This window comes from Trichechus manatus, unplaced genomic scaffold (genome assembly GCF_000243295.1).
Source record: "Trichechus manatus latirostris isolate Lorelei unplaced genomic scaffold, TriManLat1.0 scaffold00106, whole genome shotgun sequence".
Taxonomy (NCBI): Eukaryota; Metazoa; Chordata; class Mammalia; order Sirenia; family Trichechidae; genus Trichechus; species Trichechus manatus.
Window position 1 is genome coordinate 10,102,646 of NW_004444042.1, and position 18,095 is coordinate 10,120,740.

General features: G+C 51.0%; 1 protein-coding gene across 1 annotated transcript in view; it reads right to left on the reverse strand.

Moving 5' to 3' along the window:
* Positions 1-18,095, reverse strand: part of ADAMTS14 (ADAM metallopeptidase with thrombospondin type 1 motif 14) — a 106,759-nt gene that overhangs the window by 83,759 nt on the left and 4,905 nt on the right. The window contains 1 exon segment of the mRNA XM_012557502.1: positions 16,234-16,712. Within this exon segment, the coding sequence (XP_012412956.1) occupies positions 16,234-16,712 (479 nt within the window).

The window sequence follows — 18,095 nt, forward strand, 5'->3', positions numbered from 1 at the left end:
AATCCTGCCTCATTAACATCATAGAGGTAGGATTTACAACACATAGGAAAATCACATCAGATGACAAAATGGTGGACAATCACACCATACTGGGAACTCGGCCTAGCCAAACTGACACAGATTTTTAGGGGACACAATTCAATCCATAACACATGCAATACTACAATGAGCAGGTAATCACTGTATAACCTTCCTCCCCTAAAATAAAATTTAAAAAGGAGAGAAACAAACTCAATGCAGCTCTCCTTTTCTGTCACCCAACTTCCTGCCATCTGGTGAGGGAGAAGAAGCTGCACACGGGTTCCTTCCCAGCCAGGCCCTTCCCAGGTGCGGGATCAGGCAAGTCACCTGCCCTCTCTTAGCCTCAGTTTCCACCTCTGAAACCAAAGGATTGTTGAGAGGATTCAATGAAATAATGAACAAGAAATGCCCATCTCGGGGCCTTTGAGTGGCGGTGTTCTCCCTTCCTCCCTTCTTCGGCTGAGCTTACCTGCTTCACCCCAACTTCTCTGTCAAACACACAGGAGACTTTTCCAAGAGGACACAAAAGTGGTCCTCACCCTGAGATGCACATTAAAATCACCTGGGGAATTTCCAAAACTCCTGACGCCCAGGCCACACCCCAGACCAATGAAATCAGAATCTCAGTGGGTGGGGCCTGAGCATCAGTATTTTCTCAAAGCTGCCCAGGGGATTCAAATGTGCAGCCAGGGCTGAGGACCACGGATCTAAACTCTGGACGCTGTGAAGCAATGGAATGGTACTAAAAGGAATGTTTAAATGATCCACTCATGTTTTTGCATACAGAGTAGTAGCAGCATAGGGGTGTCTAACCTGAATTTGTTAGTCATAATGCAGGAAATGCATAAGAGAGAGAGGAAAGGAGAGAACAATAGTGCATACCCTGAGCAAGGGGAGGAGGATAGAGTCAGGCTGGGTTACTGCCCACCTCTTGCGTCAAGCGCATCTGGTGGGCGGAGCAAAACCAAGGATCATCTGGACCACATGGGATCTGCACCCTATGTGCTGTCTTACAACCCAAACACCTCCTGCCCCACCAGCTGCAACTCCACTGTGATTTGCCAAAACCATCCCAGTACAGTATGGGGCATGGTCTGCTGGGCAGCCAATGGCAAATCAGTGATGTCAACCCAGCTGGGGAGTCAACAGTGCAGAGGGGGACAATTATTAGTATGAGCTGTACGGTGATGCTGATGCCGGCAGTGATTGATTACTTCTGTCCTCTGGCACCATGGAGAACAGAGTTGCTTAGGTCTTCAAAAGCTTGGTAAATGTCCTTAAAAGAAGAGTAAAAAATAATAATAATTTGCCATTGAGTCGATTCCAACTCATGGTGGCCCCAAGTGTGTCAGAGTAGAACTGTGCTCCATAGATTTTCCAATGGCTTATTTTTCAGGAGATCGCCAGGCCTTTCTTCTGAGATGCCTCTGGATGGACTCAAACTTTCAACATTCCAGTTAGCAGCTGAGTGGGTTAACCATTTGCACCACCCAGAACCCATTGCTGTCGAGTTGATTCCAGCTCATAGCGACCCTACGGGACAGAGTAAAACTGCCCAATAGGGTTTCCAAGGAGTGGCTGGTGGATTCGAACTGCCAACCTTTTGGTTAGCAGCCATAGCTCTTAACCACTATGCCACCAGGGTTTCTGCACCACCCAGGGACCCCCAAAAAAGGGTGCTTGCTTTTTATTTCTACTTACCTGCTCCCAACCCCCAGTGGCAGGGGTCCTGGCCCAGAGATAGGCAGGGCCTCACACTGCAAGTGCTCAGGGATGTTCTTCTGCTGTAAGCCCCCACCCTGGAACCCAGCCAGAGTCCAGGGCAGCCCTTGCCAGGCCTGAAGACACCCCCGTTTCCACTCCCCAGTGCCCAGAGCCATGTGCTCCGAAGGCTTCCCCTCTGTCACCAGCCTGGCCCACCAAGCTCAGGGCCAGGAGCATCATCTGGCCCTGCTTGGCCCCAAGTCCTGGCAGAGGCCAGTGGCTTCGGGACAAGGAGACAGGAAGCAGCCAGAAGGCCATGTAGGCTGCCAGGCCTTGCACTGAGGAGCAGCTCCCTGCATCAAGGAAGGCCCTGCAGTCGGAATCCAAGTGCTCAGACGTAAGGTTGAGCTGACAGCAGGGGCGAACCAGGGAAGAGGGGCCTCTAGTCCCCCACCCCCAACAGCGGAGGGCAGTCCAAGAGAGGGCGCCAAAGGGAGTGATCCAGCAGGGTCTCCCTCCTGCAGAGATCACTTCACACAATCCCTAATCGGCTGAGTCCGGGAGTGCTGACTTGGTTTTCAACCATGCCTTCTTTAAATAAGATCATGCAGTAAGATGCTCGTCGTCATGGGGTCTAACACACATGGCAGATCTGTATCGAGAGGTAAATGAAGTATGTGGAGGGACAGGAGGATTCCCTTCAGAAGTGAGGGGGAGCACAACAGAACAGAAAAAGCTGGGGACCCAGACACCTGAACCCCTGTGCTGGGTGCAGCTCTAGTGCCCTAAGACACTCGCCCTCCATGCATCACTTCCCTCCTCTGCAAAAAGTGGAGGAGCAGAGCAAACCCCATTTACTGCCAAGCCCCATCCAGTGTGGCACACTGCCACTCTTCATCCTGCCGAGGGACCAGCTCCATTAGCGAGTTTTCTAGATTTCTCAGAACTCTGAACCTCCACCGAGGTTTGTTTGTGTTAAGCCGTGTTAGTTACTAGCAACAAAAATGCCCACATTCCAGGACTCGGGGCCCATTCACCAGGTTCCCATTCACACACGTTCACGTATGTCTCTGCCATTTTGCTTCAAACAAGGTGACCTGATGGCGCAGTGGTTAAGTGCTCAGCTGCTAACCAAAAGGTCAGTGGTTCAAACTCACCAGCCACTCTGCCAGAAAGGTTCGCAAGTTGTTATGATGCTGAACAAGTTTTAGCACAGCTTCCAGACTAAGAAAGACTAGGAAGAAAGGCATGGTGATCTACTTGTGAAAATCAGCCAATGAAAACCCTATGTATCACAAAGTCTGATCCCCAGCCAATCATGGGGATGGCACAGGATCAGGCAGGTTTTCGTTCTGTTGTGCATGGGGTTGCCATGAGTTGGGGCCAACTCAACAGCAGCTCACAACAACAGCTCTGGCTGCTTTTGGAGAACAGACTGCAGGGGGCAATGATGGAAGCAGGGATATCAGTCAGGAAGGCCATTACCATAATCTAGGAGAGAGGGGGTGCTCCGACCATCCCAACACTTGTTACTCTTGTTAAGCCTTGTTTGGGGAATTACCAGGGTTATAGATTGAATTATATCCCTCAAAAAGATATACTGAAGTCCTAACTCTTGGACCTGTGACTGTGACCCTGTTTGGGGAAATCAAGTCTTTCTTTGTAGATATTATCTGTTAAGTCATATCAGAGTAGGGTGGGTCCTAGTCCTAATCCCTCTGAGTAGTGTTCTATAAAAAGGGAGAACAGAGAGGGAGACAATCATGCAAAGGAGGAAGACACCATATGGATATACATCTATAAGCAGCAAAGGAATGTGACCATGTTTGGAAATAAGGTCTTTGAGATGTTATCAGTTAGGTTAGCATGAGGTCATACTAGAGAAGGGTGGGTCCTAATCTTATCTGAGGTGTCCTTATAACAGAGGAGAACAGGCACAGATATAGACATAGGGGAAGATGCCATGTGAAGATGCACCTACAAGGTGAAGAACGCCAAGGATCCCCGGCAGTCACCAGAAGCTAGGAGAGTGGCATGGAAGGGTATCTCCCTCAGAGCCCTCAGATGGAATCGACATGACTGATACCCTGACACAGACTTCTAGCCTCAGAACTGTGAGAAAATAAATTTCTATTCTTTAAAGCCATCTGCTTTGTGGTGTTTTCTTATGGCCGCCCTAGATAACTAAGAGAACTAGCAACAAAACCTCCACCCTGTGCCTGCTCCACCCACAGGCCCCATGTGTTCACATGCTCCACACCTTTGCTTCTGCTGTGAACTCCACAGGAAGCCCTTCAGGCCCAGCTCAGACCGCCAGCGTTGCTCTCTCCTCCCTGCTTACAGGGACTCCCCATCCAGATATGTCTGTCTGTCCCTCTTCTAGACATTAGCTTCAGGAGGGCAAGTACTGCTCCTAGCATGGGGCCCGCCTTCAGAATGAAACTGCCTTAGATCAATATCCTTTGGGTAAAACCTCCAGTGTGAACTCCCTTGGGTATATCACCCTTAACGAGAGATTTGTTTTCCAATAGAATGTGGCCAAAGATTAGGGGCAGCTTATTTTATCCAAAGTCTTCCCATCTAGGGAACATGAATTATGAGGTGATAAAGTATCAAAGTCTCAGCAGGTCCAGGCCAGCAGTTTGCCAGGCTATGAACACAGGCCACTTTGGGCCGGAGGAGCCAATTCAGAGCACAGGCTCCCGTCAGCCTTGAGGGGCTGAAATGAACCTGGGCTGCGGGCTACAGTGGCCTGGGGGGGATGCGACTTTTCTGGGCAGATCAAAGACATAAATATTTAGTTGACTGAAAAGTAAAGGCTGACAAAGGGCTTCAGGCAACACACTTAAACAGGGTTTCACTGAGGCTTCACCACGTCCTGACAAACCACCTCACCTTCAGCCGTGTATCTAAAAGGGACCCCTTCTGTTGCCCTGTCAGCCATGTTACTGAAGGCAGAAGAAAATTAGACTGCAGGGTTTTTTCTTTTTAATGTTCCATGACAAGTCATGTGTACATAACAGCACCCTACTCCCCCTCAAATATTTTGAAAATGGAAAAGGCAGCGGCAATGGTGACTTGGGCCAAAACATGCCAAAAGGTTCCCTCTAAGTTTCAAATCCCACTAACTGCATTTGTTTTTTCTTAGCTGCCTTCCAAGTTTTAGGGATGAGAATGACATGTGAAAATTGAGCAGCCCCACCTCATCATCCTCCCTCCTTCCAGTCTTTGGAAATACCATGGGGGCTATGTAAACAGCTCTAATTAAGTACCTAGGCCCAAGAACTCCCAAAAGACCACAAACACACATACACATATACACACACACAAACACACACACACACAGAGGGCAAGCATTGGACCAATTGCTTTTAGCATCTATCACTCGGAAACTGTTGTTATGGCTACCATGTTTCACTGGTCATCATGTGGTTTGTGACCTGAGTTCCTACTTCACACATTAAAGAAAAAAAAAAAAAATTGCCATGGAGTTGACTCCAATCCCACATGGGTTAGAGTAGAACTGCTCCACAGGTTCTTCAGTGGTTGATTTTTCAGAAGTAGATCACCAGGCCTTTCTTCTGAGGTGCCACTGGGTGGATTCAAAGCGCCAACCTTTCGGTTAACAGCTGAGCATGTTAACCATTTGCACTACCGACGGACTCCTCCATTTCACATATACTTGATCCTTTACCACTGCCTCTGGAGAGGCCACGTGGGATCGTGGGAAAAGCCCTGGACTGGGCATCAGAGACCTTGGACCCCCCCCCCTCCAATGGACTTGGACAGTCACCTGCTATGTGACCCTGGGTGAATCTCTTTCTCTCCCTGAGCCTCGGTTTCCTCATGCAAAAAATGAAGAGGAGGCCTAGAGGCCCCTGAAGTTTCTTCCCACCACATCTGTCTACAACTGAGACCAAAGGCAGGATGAATTGTTGAAATGCTGCTGAACTGACATTCGGGACAGGAGGTTTTCATAACACGAGGATGATGTGAAGATGCTGGGTTTGCGTTGACAGGGAGCTCTGTGGACTGCCAGGGGTGAGGTAGCCTGTAAATATTATCATTATCATCACATCGTTATTATTATTATTTCTTAGGGCTCTGCAGGCAGGGCCAGGCCCACATTAAGAAAACGGAATGCTGCGTCTGGAGATGGTTTGGGAACTTTCCACTGCAGAGGCCAAGGAACGCGGAAATCCCCTGGGTCCTCACCAACAGCCCACCACTGGGTCTCCACCACACAGGGTCTGCAAGGCATATGGAAAGGCAAGCAGAGCTCCGACCAAATCACCAGCCTCAGGGCAGCCCAGAAGCTGCCTCCCTCCAGCCTGAAGATGCAGAGGAAAAACAATAAAACCAGCCCCAAAAGCAGCCCTTGCTGGAATGGAAGGCCCTGCTCCAGGGGCAGAGCAGTGAGGGACTGGCTGACTTTTATTCCATATCATAAATTAGCCTTGAATCCAGGGCAGACAGCGAAGCGGGGCTGGGAGGAGACTAGGGAGGTGGAACCCTTTAAGACCAGACTGTCCTGGGGACTGGAAAACCAGCCGGGACCCAGACCCTGGACTCCACTCAGACAGAAAGAGGCACAGACAGGATGAGGCCTTCTAGGAAGCAAGAGTGAGAGCGCTGGAAAGGACATCCAGGGTCTGGAAACAAACCTACTCTGGGTCACGCTCAGTTTCCTTATTTATTTCAACAGATCAGCAATAATATTAAAAGTTACCATTATTGTTCCAGGCACTCTGACAGCATTTTAAGTACATGCTTTCTAACCAACAAAACCACAGGGTAGGCACACCTACTTTACAGATGAGGAAATTGAGGTTCCCAGAGGTCAAGTCACTTGCCTAAGGGTCAAAATGGCAGACTGTTTGCCAAGATGACTGCAGCAATTCCTCCGGTCCCTGTACGCATGCTTCTTTGCAGAGACTCTGCCAATACTCCCATCAAGAGGTAGAGTCCATCTCCCCACTCTTGAAAAACCTAATCTGGCCTCGTGACTTGCTTTGACCAATAGAATATGGCAGAAGTGACGTTATGCAACTTCCAAGGCTAGGCCTTAAGAGGCCTTGCAGCTTCTACCTTTGCCCTCTTGGAATGTTACCCTGAGACTATAGTGAAAGAAGCCTGTCTTACCTATTGGAGGATGAGAGGCCACGTGGAGGAAAACGGAGGCTGCCCAGCCAACAGCCAGCACCAACTGCCAGACATGTGAATGAAACCAGCTTGGACCTGCCAGGCCAGCCAACCCTCCAGCGGAACAAGGAGCCACCAGGAACCACCAGGCCAAACCACAGAATCGTGAGAAAGAATAAACCGTTGTTGTTTTAAGATCCTCAGTTTCAGGCTGGTTTGTTACACAGCAATGAACGACTGATACAGCCACTCAGTTACCAAGGGGGCAAGTGCAGAACCCTTTCCCCATCTGCCTGTCTCCCCCGGGAAACCTGGCTGCCAGCCTCCTGGGATCTGGCTGCGGTCAGGGTACCCTGTCCTGACCAATGTCCCTGCCTATGGCCCCCAGGCCCTCACAACCCCCACAATCAAGGAGTGGCCATAGAAGAAGCACTGTACAAAGAACAAGAGGGAGCTACAGGCCACTTTCCCCGCTGAACACCCGCGGTCACCCTGGCAGGTCACCTTGGGTCATGGTACTCTCCCTTCCTCCCCAAATAGACAATTCCTTATTTTCACTCTACAAGCATAAGTTTTACAAAGTAGGCCCAGAAAGAGTCTTGAGCCATGTTTCTCAGGGAACTGGGTTATGTGAACAGCAAACATGAGAAACCGGGTCACACCCACAGAGAGAGAAACGTGCCTGTGAAGGGAGTGCTGTGGGCAGGGAGGCAAGCAGGCCTCACGTCCTCGCCCCCGGGCCACAGCTGATCTGCAAGGCCTGCCAGGGCACAGGAGGGGCCCCTTGGGTGTGCATGAGCCAGCTGTCATCTCTGGCCAAGAGGAGAGTGACAGATGTGATGTCCCTCTTCAGCTACTGGGGTGAAAAGATCCAGATGTGTGCTTTACATCCCTTCCAAGAGCGAGACCCCCCCCGTTTCCCCTCCCGGTCAGTGCACCCAGTATCACTGAGAGCCTGCCCTGGTCAGGCCCATGCCAGGGGCTTAGGGACACACAGGGACCAAGCCTTAGACCCTGCCTTTCCAGAACTGCCAGCGAAAATGTTCAGGCAAGAATGAAAACTGTGGCAAGGAGCGAGCTGCACCCTCAGAAAAACTGGCAGGGTTGGGTGAGGTTGGGACCCCTAACCCAGCCCTCACCAGGATAGGCTCTGCCTGCCAGCTGAAGACCTCGTGCCGAGAGCCACCAGGAGGGCCACCCCACCCTGCAAGGTGAGGGTGGATTGTGTCTGGCGTGTGTGTGAGGGTGTCTGTCCAGGGTGTGAGAAGGATGGGGTGGGGGAGGGTGGAGGTGTGTTTCTGTGCAGAAGTGTGAGTGCCCTGTGCTCCCTGGGGTGGAGGTAACCACCTGCCAGTCTGCCTCTGTGCGTGAAAGGGTCAGACAGACACACACACATACCACACACACACATACACACAAGCTGGAGACAGACAGGGAAAGATGCACAGAAAAGAGGGGTGGCCGTCAGACCAACAGGGTTCTCTTGACTTTCTCTTCTTTCCTGCCACACATCTCCTCAAACTCAGCAACACAGCCAATAAATCTACACCATTTAATAGCAACGGTTGAAGTGTACTGAGTACTGTGTAAGCCCTTTATATACATGTCAACTCTGTGAGGTGAATTCTATGACTAGCCTCATTTTAAAGATGAGGAAACTGAGGCACAGAGAGGTTAGGTAATTGCCCAAGGTTACACAGCATGTTAAAGGCAGAGCTGGGATTTCAACCCAGATGGTCTGGATCCAGGGGTCACACTCTCATCCCCTACACATACTGCTAATAGCTATGCTGTGGTTGGTCCCTACACTGTTTTACAACTTGTAACACTTTACTTACAAATCCATATTTCTGATCTCTCCTTAAAAAATTTAAAAATCTTGCAACACTAGACTAGAACTACATTTCCATAAAGCATGTTCTCCCCAGTTTGCCACAACACCCACCTCTCCCTACTATTAATGGCCCTCTTCGCTTTCTCGTGTTATGGGCTGAATTTTGACTCCTAAAAAGATACGCTGACGTTTGAATCCCAGGCACCTGTGAGCGTCACCTTCTTTGGACATCAGGTCTTTGCAGATGTAACTGGTTCAGTGCAGCCATACTGGAGTAGGGGGGACCTGATTCAATACGACTGTGTCCTTTAAGAAAAGGAGAAGAGACACAGAGAGACAGACACGCAGGCAAGACGGCCACGTGAAGACGGAGGCAGAGATTGTAGTGCTGCAGCTACGAACCATCAACTGCCTGGTCTACCAGAAGGATGTTCCCTTAGAGCCTTCAGGGGAAGCACAGCCCTGCTGACATGTTGAGTTTGGACTTCTGGTCTCCGCGAACTAAAGCACTAGCCCTGTGCTTGGTGCTCAGAGAAATGCAAACATTGATGGCACAGTCTGATCTCTAGCAGCCAGGTGGTAGAGATGGGAGATGCGTCTCCACAAGTGAGGTAAGAGAAGGGAACGTGGGAGGAATGACCAGCAGGAGCAAAGCCTGGAGGGTGGGGAGGGAGTCGACCAGTCTGGCTGGGGCAGCGCATCTGCAAGGAGAGGTCGGTAATGAGGCCAGAAAGGTAGGTGGGGCAGGGTGGTGACGCCTGCACAGCTTGGGGTCAGACACGGGGCTCCAGGGCATCCCCTCCTCCCAGAGGCATGAGGGCAGATGGCCCACAGGCCAAGATGAATGTGGAAAGACCGGCTGGGTGGCTAGGTGGGGACACAGTCACAGCCGAGACTTCCGGCCTGCATACTCCAGATCCCCAAGTCAGGAGTGGAAAGTGGGACAGAGCTGGAGGCTTCCCAAGGGGCCACCAGGACAGCCAGGAGAGCACACTCACTTCTCAGACACCAAGGAGCAGCCCTCGGGTCAAGCGCATGCATTTGGCATAAGGATACCAATGAGCCACAGGCAAATCAACCCACACCAGCACTGCACCAGCATCTCAGCTGGAAAGATTAGCACCTTTTCCAAACATACTCATGTGACTCCTGCTTACAAACCTCCCACGGCTCCCTAGGGCCCCAGAGCAAGTCTAAGCTCCCTGGTGAGGCAGAGATTTTCCCAACTACATTTTCACTGCTCCCTCTCTCCCATAGAGAGCTGGGATGACTTGCCATTCCTAAATCCTGTAAAGGTATACAATTTTCCTCCCTGCAAAATGCACGCCATACAACAAAAAGACAAACCACCCAATCAAAAAATGGGCTTGAATAGGCATTTCTCCAAAGAAGATATACAAATGTAAATAAACACATGCAAAAATGCTCAACTTCACGGCTATTCTCAGAAAAAGGAAAATAACAAGTCTTCACAAAAATGCAGAGAAATGGGAACCCTCATGCATTGCTGGGGGGGAATATAAAATGGTGCAGCCATTGTGGAAAACAATTTTGGTGGTTCCTCAAAAATTTAAAGGCGGAATTAACATATGACCTAGCAATTCCACTCCTAAGCATATGCCCAAAAGAATTGAATGCAAGGACTCAAACAGATGCGTGTATACCAATGTTCACTGCAGTATTATTTACAATAACCCAAGTATCCATTAACAGACAAAAAAAAAAACCAAACCCATTGCCATCGAGTCGATTCTGACTCATAACGACCCTATAGGACAGAGTAGAACTGCCCCATAGAGTTTCCAAGGAGCACCTGGTGGATTTGAACTGCCAGCCTTTTGGTTAGCAGCCATAGCTCTTAACCACTACACCACCAGGGTTTCCTAACAGATGAATAGCTAAACAAAACGCAGTATATCCATACAATGGGTATTATTCCACCATAGAGAGAAGTGAAGTCCTGACGTGTTACAACATGGATGAACCTTGAAAACACTGTGCTGAGTGAAATAACTCAGACACAAAGGGACAAGTAGTGTATGATGCCACTTAGATGAACTATCTAGAATAGGCAAATGCATAGAGGCCAAAGTAAATTAGTGGTTAGCAGGGGCTGGGGGAGGGAAGAGTGGAGAGGTATTGCTTAATGGGAACAGAGTTTTCTGTTTGAGGTGATGAAAAAGTTTTGGACCTAGACAGAGGTGACGATAGTTGCACAACATCGTGAGTGTAATTAATGTCATTGAACTGTACACTGGAAAATGGATAAAATGTCAAATTTTGTTATATATATTTTAACCACAATAAACACAAAAATTAATGCCTATAATTTTTATCCCTTGGCTTGAAAAAATCCTATGGCTCTTTTAAAACCCAGCCCAAATGTCCTCTCCTCCCAGCACCTCTCCTTCCTGGCGCCTGCCACCAGGACCACCCACAGTTCATTAGGCTTCCCTGCGTTCCCACAGAGCACTGAGGTTTAGTGTGGTCTGTGCTGTTCTGTGTTGTCTCACGAGCATGCCAACCTCTTCTTTCAGCTGTGGGCTCCTGAAGTATGGGCACGGAGGGGTGAGTTTCATCCCTATAGCCCCGGGTTGGCCTGGGGCAGGGACCTACAGATGCTCCACTTGGCACTTCTCAGCACTCCCCTGCCCTAGGAGACTTCTGAGGATATTACAGACCAATGGTGATACTCTCCCATGCACGAGCATTCTGCAAAAAACCCACCGGGGCAGAAGGGTACAGGGCTTGGCCAGCCTAGGAACCAGAGGCGGCCTCAGTTTCTGGACACACAACTCAAGGCAATGACACTAATGGTGTACGTACTTGCACAGTGTGAGGGACTCTAACACTATTTTTAGTATTTATCACTACTGTTAACTACTAATAGCGAGCACTGAAATAACCCCCATTTTAAGGCCCCATCATATACCAGATCCTGCACTTTTTATTATCTCATTTAATCCTCAGGACAACCTTAGACAGTTGCTCTTCTCCTCTCCTTACAGAGAGATCGAGAAACTACTGAAGGTCACACAGCTGGTCTGTACCAGAGTAAAACGACAACCCCATGCATTCTACCACCCTAGACTGCCTCCAAGGAGCCCTGGTGGTGCAGTGGTTAAGCGCTCAGCTGCTAACTGAAAGTGTTGACGGTTCGAATCCGCCACGGGAGAAAGATGTGGCAGTCTGCTTCCATAATGATTTACAGCCTTGGAAACCCTATGGGGCAGTCCTACTCTGTCCTGCAAGGTCACTGTGAGTCGGAATGGACTCCACAGCAATGGCTTAGACTGCCTCCTCGGAGTTATACTCACAATGCCTTTCACCGGCACCTTGAGGCAGGCCAGGCACTTTATGTATGTAACACCATTAACGTCCACAGCGACCCCACGAGAAGGTTTTGCAATCCCGGTTTTTGTTTTGTTTCTTATTTTTTGGTGACAGCTTACTGAGATCTAACTCACATGCCATACAATTCACCCACTGACAGTGTACCATTCCATGGTTTTTAGTATATTTAGGGTTGTATAACCATCACCACAGTCCATTTTAGAACATTTCATCACCCCAGAAAGAAACCCCACACCCTTTAGCCGTCAGTCCCCAGCCCCTTTGAGGTGATCTCTTTTAGAGACAAAAGGAGCTGAGAGAGTTCGTGACTCGCTGGAAGACGCCGGCCTGGGGGCCAGCCCCCCATCTCCAACGCAGCCTGCCAGGGCTCCGCTCATGTAACCCGTCAAAAATGTGGGATCTGCAGAGGGGAAAGAGGAACCAGATGGTGACAAATCCTACACGTGTGGCTGCTCCCGCGCCAGGCCCGTGACTCACAAAGGCTCTGGAAGCAAAGGGGGAAGCACAGAGCGTCCAAGCCTTGATCTCGCCAGTGCACGGACTGGCAGGCCAGGACACCGAGAGGCAGACCTGCAGGAGGGATCACATGGCCTCAGCCGGGAGTGGGGACCCCTCTCTGCTGAACCCTGCTCCCCACACTCCCTCTAGGACCCACAAAGAACTGGCCCCCACCTCAGGTCCCCACGTTCCTCCCAGGAATCCAGAGCCACAAACACTGACAAAGCGTCTGAAGGAGACCCAAGAAAACACAGGCCCTCCCTGCCCACAGGCACTCACAGAGGTTGGGGGTCACAGGGCATGGGGAGGACCCCTGGATTGACTGGCAGGCACCCTAAGGAAGGCTCTGTGAAAAGATGCCCATCGGGGTGCTTCTCAATCTGGGGACCCTCAGGCCTGATAGCATCCCAGAGTAGCTGCCCCTGATCCCACAGGAAACATTTTGAGTAGAACTGGGCCTCCCTCACACCCCTTATTTCCTGCCCCAAACATCCTCAGACCTACCTGGGTCAGTCACTCTCTCTGCTGGCCAGGGACCCAAAACTTCTCTCTCATATTTATAATATTTGAACAGTCTTGAGCCAATGCCTCCTCCTTCAGGGAGCCTTCCTAGATGCCCTAACCAAAATAAATAGGTCCTGCTGCTGCTGCCCCTCACAGGATTGTAATCTGTCTGCTTCCATGTCTGGGACCCCAGTTAGCCTAGGAACTCATCCAGGACAGGGACTCTGGCTTCCTCATTCCTGGAATTCACTCTCCCTCCCAACACCACCAGCTGTGACACACACAAGGCTCTCCAGAAAAGTGGGTGGGAAGAGAGATCACTCTTAGGCTTGAATTACCACACTACACACAACCCTACCCAGCATCGGTCTCCGGGGTCCAAGGGCGAGCGACTGTACAAGACCGCAGAAGCGGAGGATGATGGTCTCTCCCCACCACTGCAGGTTCCAGTTGGATACGAAGATAAAGCTTCCAGTTTAGACACCGCACTTCTCACTAGAGCAGCAAAGAGCCAAGTAGCAGCAAGTCTTGTCCACACCCAACCAAAACCCATTGCCATCGAGGCGATTCTGACTCAATGACTTGTCCACACACAGGGGGGTTTGTTCAGACCAAGTCTTACAGGGAAGTTCTCCATCCTCTCTGCACCTGCAGACTTGCCCAGGCCTGGTGCCAGCAGGCCCCCAGTACCCTGCAGGGCAGGGAGGAGTCCATTTACAGAGGCCAGGCTTCAACCTTCCAGCCAGGCCTGCCCCATGGTCAGAAAGTGCCAATATCAGAGCTGGAAGGGGTCTGATCTCATCCATTCCAGCCTCCTCCAGGCACCAAGGAGGCAAGTGGGGCCCAGAGAGAGAGGGCAACTTGCCCGGGGTCACACAGCCATGCAAAACATCTCCCAACTCCCAGCCCAGCCTCTTTTCCTATAGTAGGCTGGTCCATCCCTGCCTCACACCCTCTCTCCCCTTCCTTCAAGGTCAGACCAAGGCCCATCTGCCCAGCACATTTTCTGGGATCCACTCCCCAACCCCGTCAGGCAGGGTGCTCCGTCCTCTGTCCAACCATCACTCTCTTGCTCAAGCTTTCCTCTGACTAGGAGAGGTCACTCCCCATCTTCTGCCTCCAGCAAACTTCTACTCATCCGTCAAGGCCCAATTCAAATATGACCACCTCTGATACCAAAAATCATTATCATTCCCATTTACTGAGTACCCATCGTGTCCTGGAAAACCAACCAAGTAGATGTTAAAACTACTACATGTGGGGTCTCCCCTCTGCTAGGGAGGCAGGAACTTGACTTACTACAAAGCAGAGGTGTTATGGCTTGAATGTGTCCCCCCAAAAGATATGCTGAAGTCCTAACCCCTTGTAGGTATGAATGTATCCTTGTTTGGAAATTGGGTTTTTGATTTTTATTAGTTAACTTGAAGTTATAGAGGAACAGAGTGGGACCTAATCTGACTGATGTCCTTATAAAAAGAGGAGAAGAGACACAGAGTGAAAAGTGCCATGTGATGACAGAGGCAGAGACTGGAGTGCTAGTATTAAAATGCCATGATGCAGGGATGATTAGGGAAAAAATGCCTAAAAAGTCTCCTTGTTGTTCCTGTTAGCTGCTGTTAAGTCAGCACCAGACTCATGGGGACCCCACGTACAACAGAATGAAACGCTGCCCAGTCCTGTGCCTTCCCCATGATTGGTTGAGGATTGGACCATTGTGATCCATAGGGTTTTCACTGGCTGATTTTCAGAAGTAGATCACCAGGCCTTTCTTCCTAGTCTGTCTTAGTCTGGAAGCTCCCCTGAAACCTGTTCAGCATATAGTAACACACAAGCCTCTAATGACAGACAGATGGTGGCCACACTTGAGGTGTACTGGCTGGGAATTGAACCCAGGTTTCTGGCATGGAAGGCAAAAATTCTACCATTGAATAATCAGTGCCCCCAAAAGCCTCCTTAGGGGGATGATAATGAAAAAAAGGGTTGGGAAACGCTGGCCTAAACAAAGGCGGCCACGATATTCAGCAAGACACCTCTTGAGAATGGAAGACAGAGAGAAGTTCTGCCAGCCCTGCCAGTGAGGAAGGACCCCCCCCTTATCAGCCTCCCCATCTGACTCACCCCTCTTAAAGCTGAATGGCAGAGGACAAGCAGGTTCTTTCTTGGGGAACATTAGCTCATACCTGCTGTCATTGGCAAAGTAGAAACCACGGGAAGAGCTGCCCAGTGGGGCTCAGGGACTGCCACGCAGGCTCTCAAGGGCCTAACCCCCACTGCCCCGAGGACAGGCAGCTAGGGGAAGGAGACCTAACGTGAGTTGAGGGTGACGAAGAGGACTCACTCCACGGCTTTCTGGTTTGCAGCCTGGAGCCAGCTGGCCGGGGGTGTTCCCAGAGCCTGGGAGGAATGAGAGGTGCTAAGAAAGGGAACATCAGAGCTGTCAGAACCAGCCCGCAGGCTTTGGGAAGGCAGATCCATAGGAGAAGAAGAAGGAAGTAACAGTGAGAATAATAACGGTGGCTAATGCAGACAGAGCCTTGACCACGTGCCAGGCACGAGCCACCCCCGACGCGCCGCCAGCGAGGTAGTTCCTATCATTCCCACCAGCACAGCAGCGCCATGCGGGCAGGGACTGCATCTGCCCAGGCACTACCATATCCCCCAGGGCCTGGGACAGTGCTGGGCACACAGGATACATGCAGTAAATATGTGCAGAGTGAGTAAATAAATCCTCATTTCGTGCATAAAGGAAAAAACCACAGAGAGGTTAAGTAACTTATCCAAGTCCTCATAACTACCAAGTGGCTCAGCAGGATTCCAACCTCAGCAGTCAGTCACCAGAGCCCGCCTTCCTAACCCCTGGGTTTGTCTGGGCTCAAAGTTCCCAGCCAGGTAAGCTGTGGTCCAGATGGATCCCATGGATGACGAGGGAATGGACGAGAAAAAGGAACCATCCCAGCTCAGCCACTTGACATCGGGCTGAGTGTGCGGGCCTCTCTCTGGAAGGCAGCGCAGCCCGTGACTTGGCCCCGACTGCAGCGTACCCACAGGAATCCCAAACACAGGGCAGCCAAGGAGAAAACCACGTCGGCCTGACTCAGCTGGCCAGGCCTGGGCAGGGGTGGGGGTGTGGGGGGGGGGTGCGGGGAACACAGCTTGACGAGCGGCTCGTCCCTTACCAATCCATCGCAGTTGCTGATGGCAACAGCTGCCCCCGGCATGCCTGTGACACCGCCGGTGTAGACGCACTCCTGCCATAAGGGCTGCCGCGACAGCTCCCAGAAGTCCTCCTGCCACTCCACGGAGGCTCCCGGCACCACCAGTCTCCGGTTGGGCCGCAGGTGCAGATGTAGTTCCTTCCCAAATACAGTGACGTTGAAGTAGAGGGAGTGGCGTCCCACCCTGCCAGGCTGCAGGCTCTCTCCATTGGGGTGCAGGGGACTGCGAGCCACCCGGCGGTGCCTGGAGTGTGATGGTGGTGCGGGTGGTCTACCCACCACCGTGCTTTTTGCAGAGACTGCTGCTGGGTTGGACACCACATGGGAGAGGAAGCGTCCCCGAAAATCTGTGCTGCAGGGCACCGTCACCCCATAGTCACGGAACTTTCCAGAGAGGTGCACTTCTGTTGGAAGTAAACAAGGAGTGGCTTCAATGCAGTCTGCACAGAGGTAAGGGGAAGCCTGAAGTCCCATGGGGGCAGAGGACCTGGAGCACTGCTTGGTCCACAACCCTGAGTATCAACTGCACACACCCCTTAGCCCAAGTTCATCCATTTTCCATCCACTGCTTCCTGAGCCCCTAGGTCTCTACGCTTGGATGAATGGTGTTCAAATATTTTGTGGACATAAATTGCTCCCTCTAACCCCAGGGACTTTTTAAACTTAAACCAAAAAACCAAACCAGTTGTCATCGAGTTGATTCCAACTCAGGGTAAACCCGTGTGTTGCAGAGTAGAACTGTGCTCCATTTCAAGGCTGTGACCTTTCAGAAGCAGACACCAGGCCTTTCTTCCAAGGCGACTCCACGTGGGTTCAAACCACCAACCTTTTGGTTAGTAGCCCAGAGCTTAACCATCTGCACCACTCAGGGATTCCTTTTTTAAACTTAGCAGAAGAAGGGGAAAAAATGATGCCAAACACGGCACTGTCACTCTAGCTACAGCATTCCAGCCGTGGGCACTGGCTGGAAAGGACTAAAATTCTCCGACAGCCCCCAGGGCAAGAGGAAAAGCCAGGTCTGCCCAAACTGTCCCAGCGGACTGAAGTCACCAGCCCAGCCTGGGGTACGGCCCTCCCCACCACGCTGCCAAAAATGCAGCTGGCAAAACAAACACACCTAGAAACCCAGGGGACCGTGGGCACGCGTCTAGGAGAAAGGAGGAGCTGGAGAGGGAGGGAGGGAAGACATGGTTCTGTTTTTCCAAGTTTGAAAACTTTTTTAAGAAGCACAGGAGCGGCGGAGATTTCTACATGGCCCAGCTCCAAGCTGGGTAAATATAGATCTTCAAAAATAAAAGGAGACTCACAGGGTGACCTGCCCACTTGGGCTGAATTAAATGTGAGGTCATGGCCCCATGCTCCAGGCCACACTCCAGCCGCTCCGTCCTCACACAGTTCTCCCTGAGTCGGCCAGCCGGATGGGAATGACAGCTCCCTGGCTTCCAGGGCTGGTGATTCATGGATAGGAGTTTGGGAGGAATTTTCATTTCCACACTGCCTCCTTCACAGTACTGATAAAACCCAGAAGCGATGTATTCAGAAAATCACCTATGCCCGAGGTGGTTATGGGTAGGGGGACTGACTCGCCCCTGTTTTTACCCATTACAGCAGAAGACCCCCAAGACCGCTCTACAAAGGACCCCATTTTGGTGCATGGACAGAGCTCACAGGCCAGTAGGCACCCTGCCTGGAAATGACAGGAGCCTCCTGACCATGCCAAGAGCCACCAGGAGGGCCACCCCACCCTGCAAGGTGAGGATGGAGTGTGTCTGGCGTGTGTGTGTGTGTGTGTGTGTGTGTGTGTGTGTGTGTGTGTGTGTGTG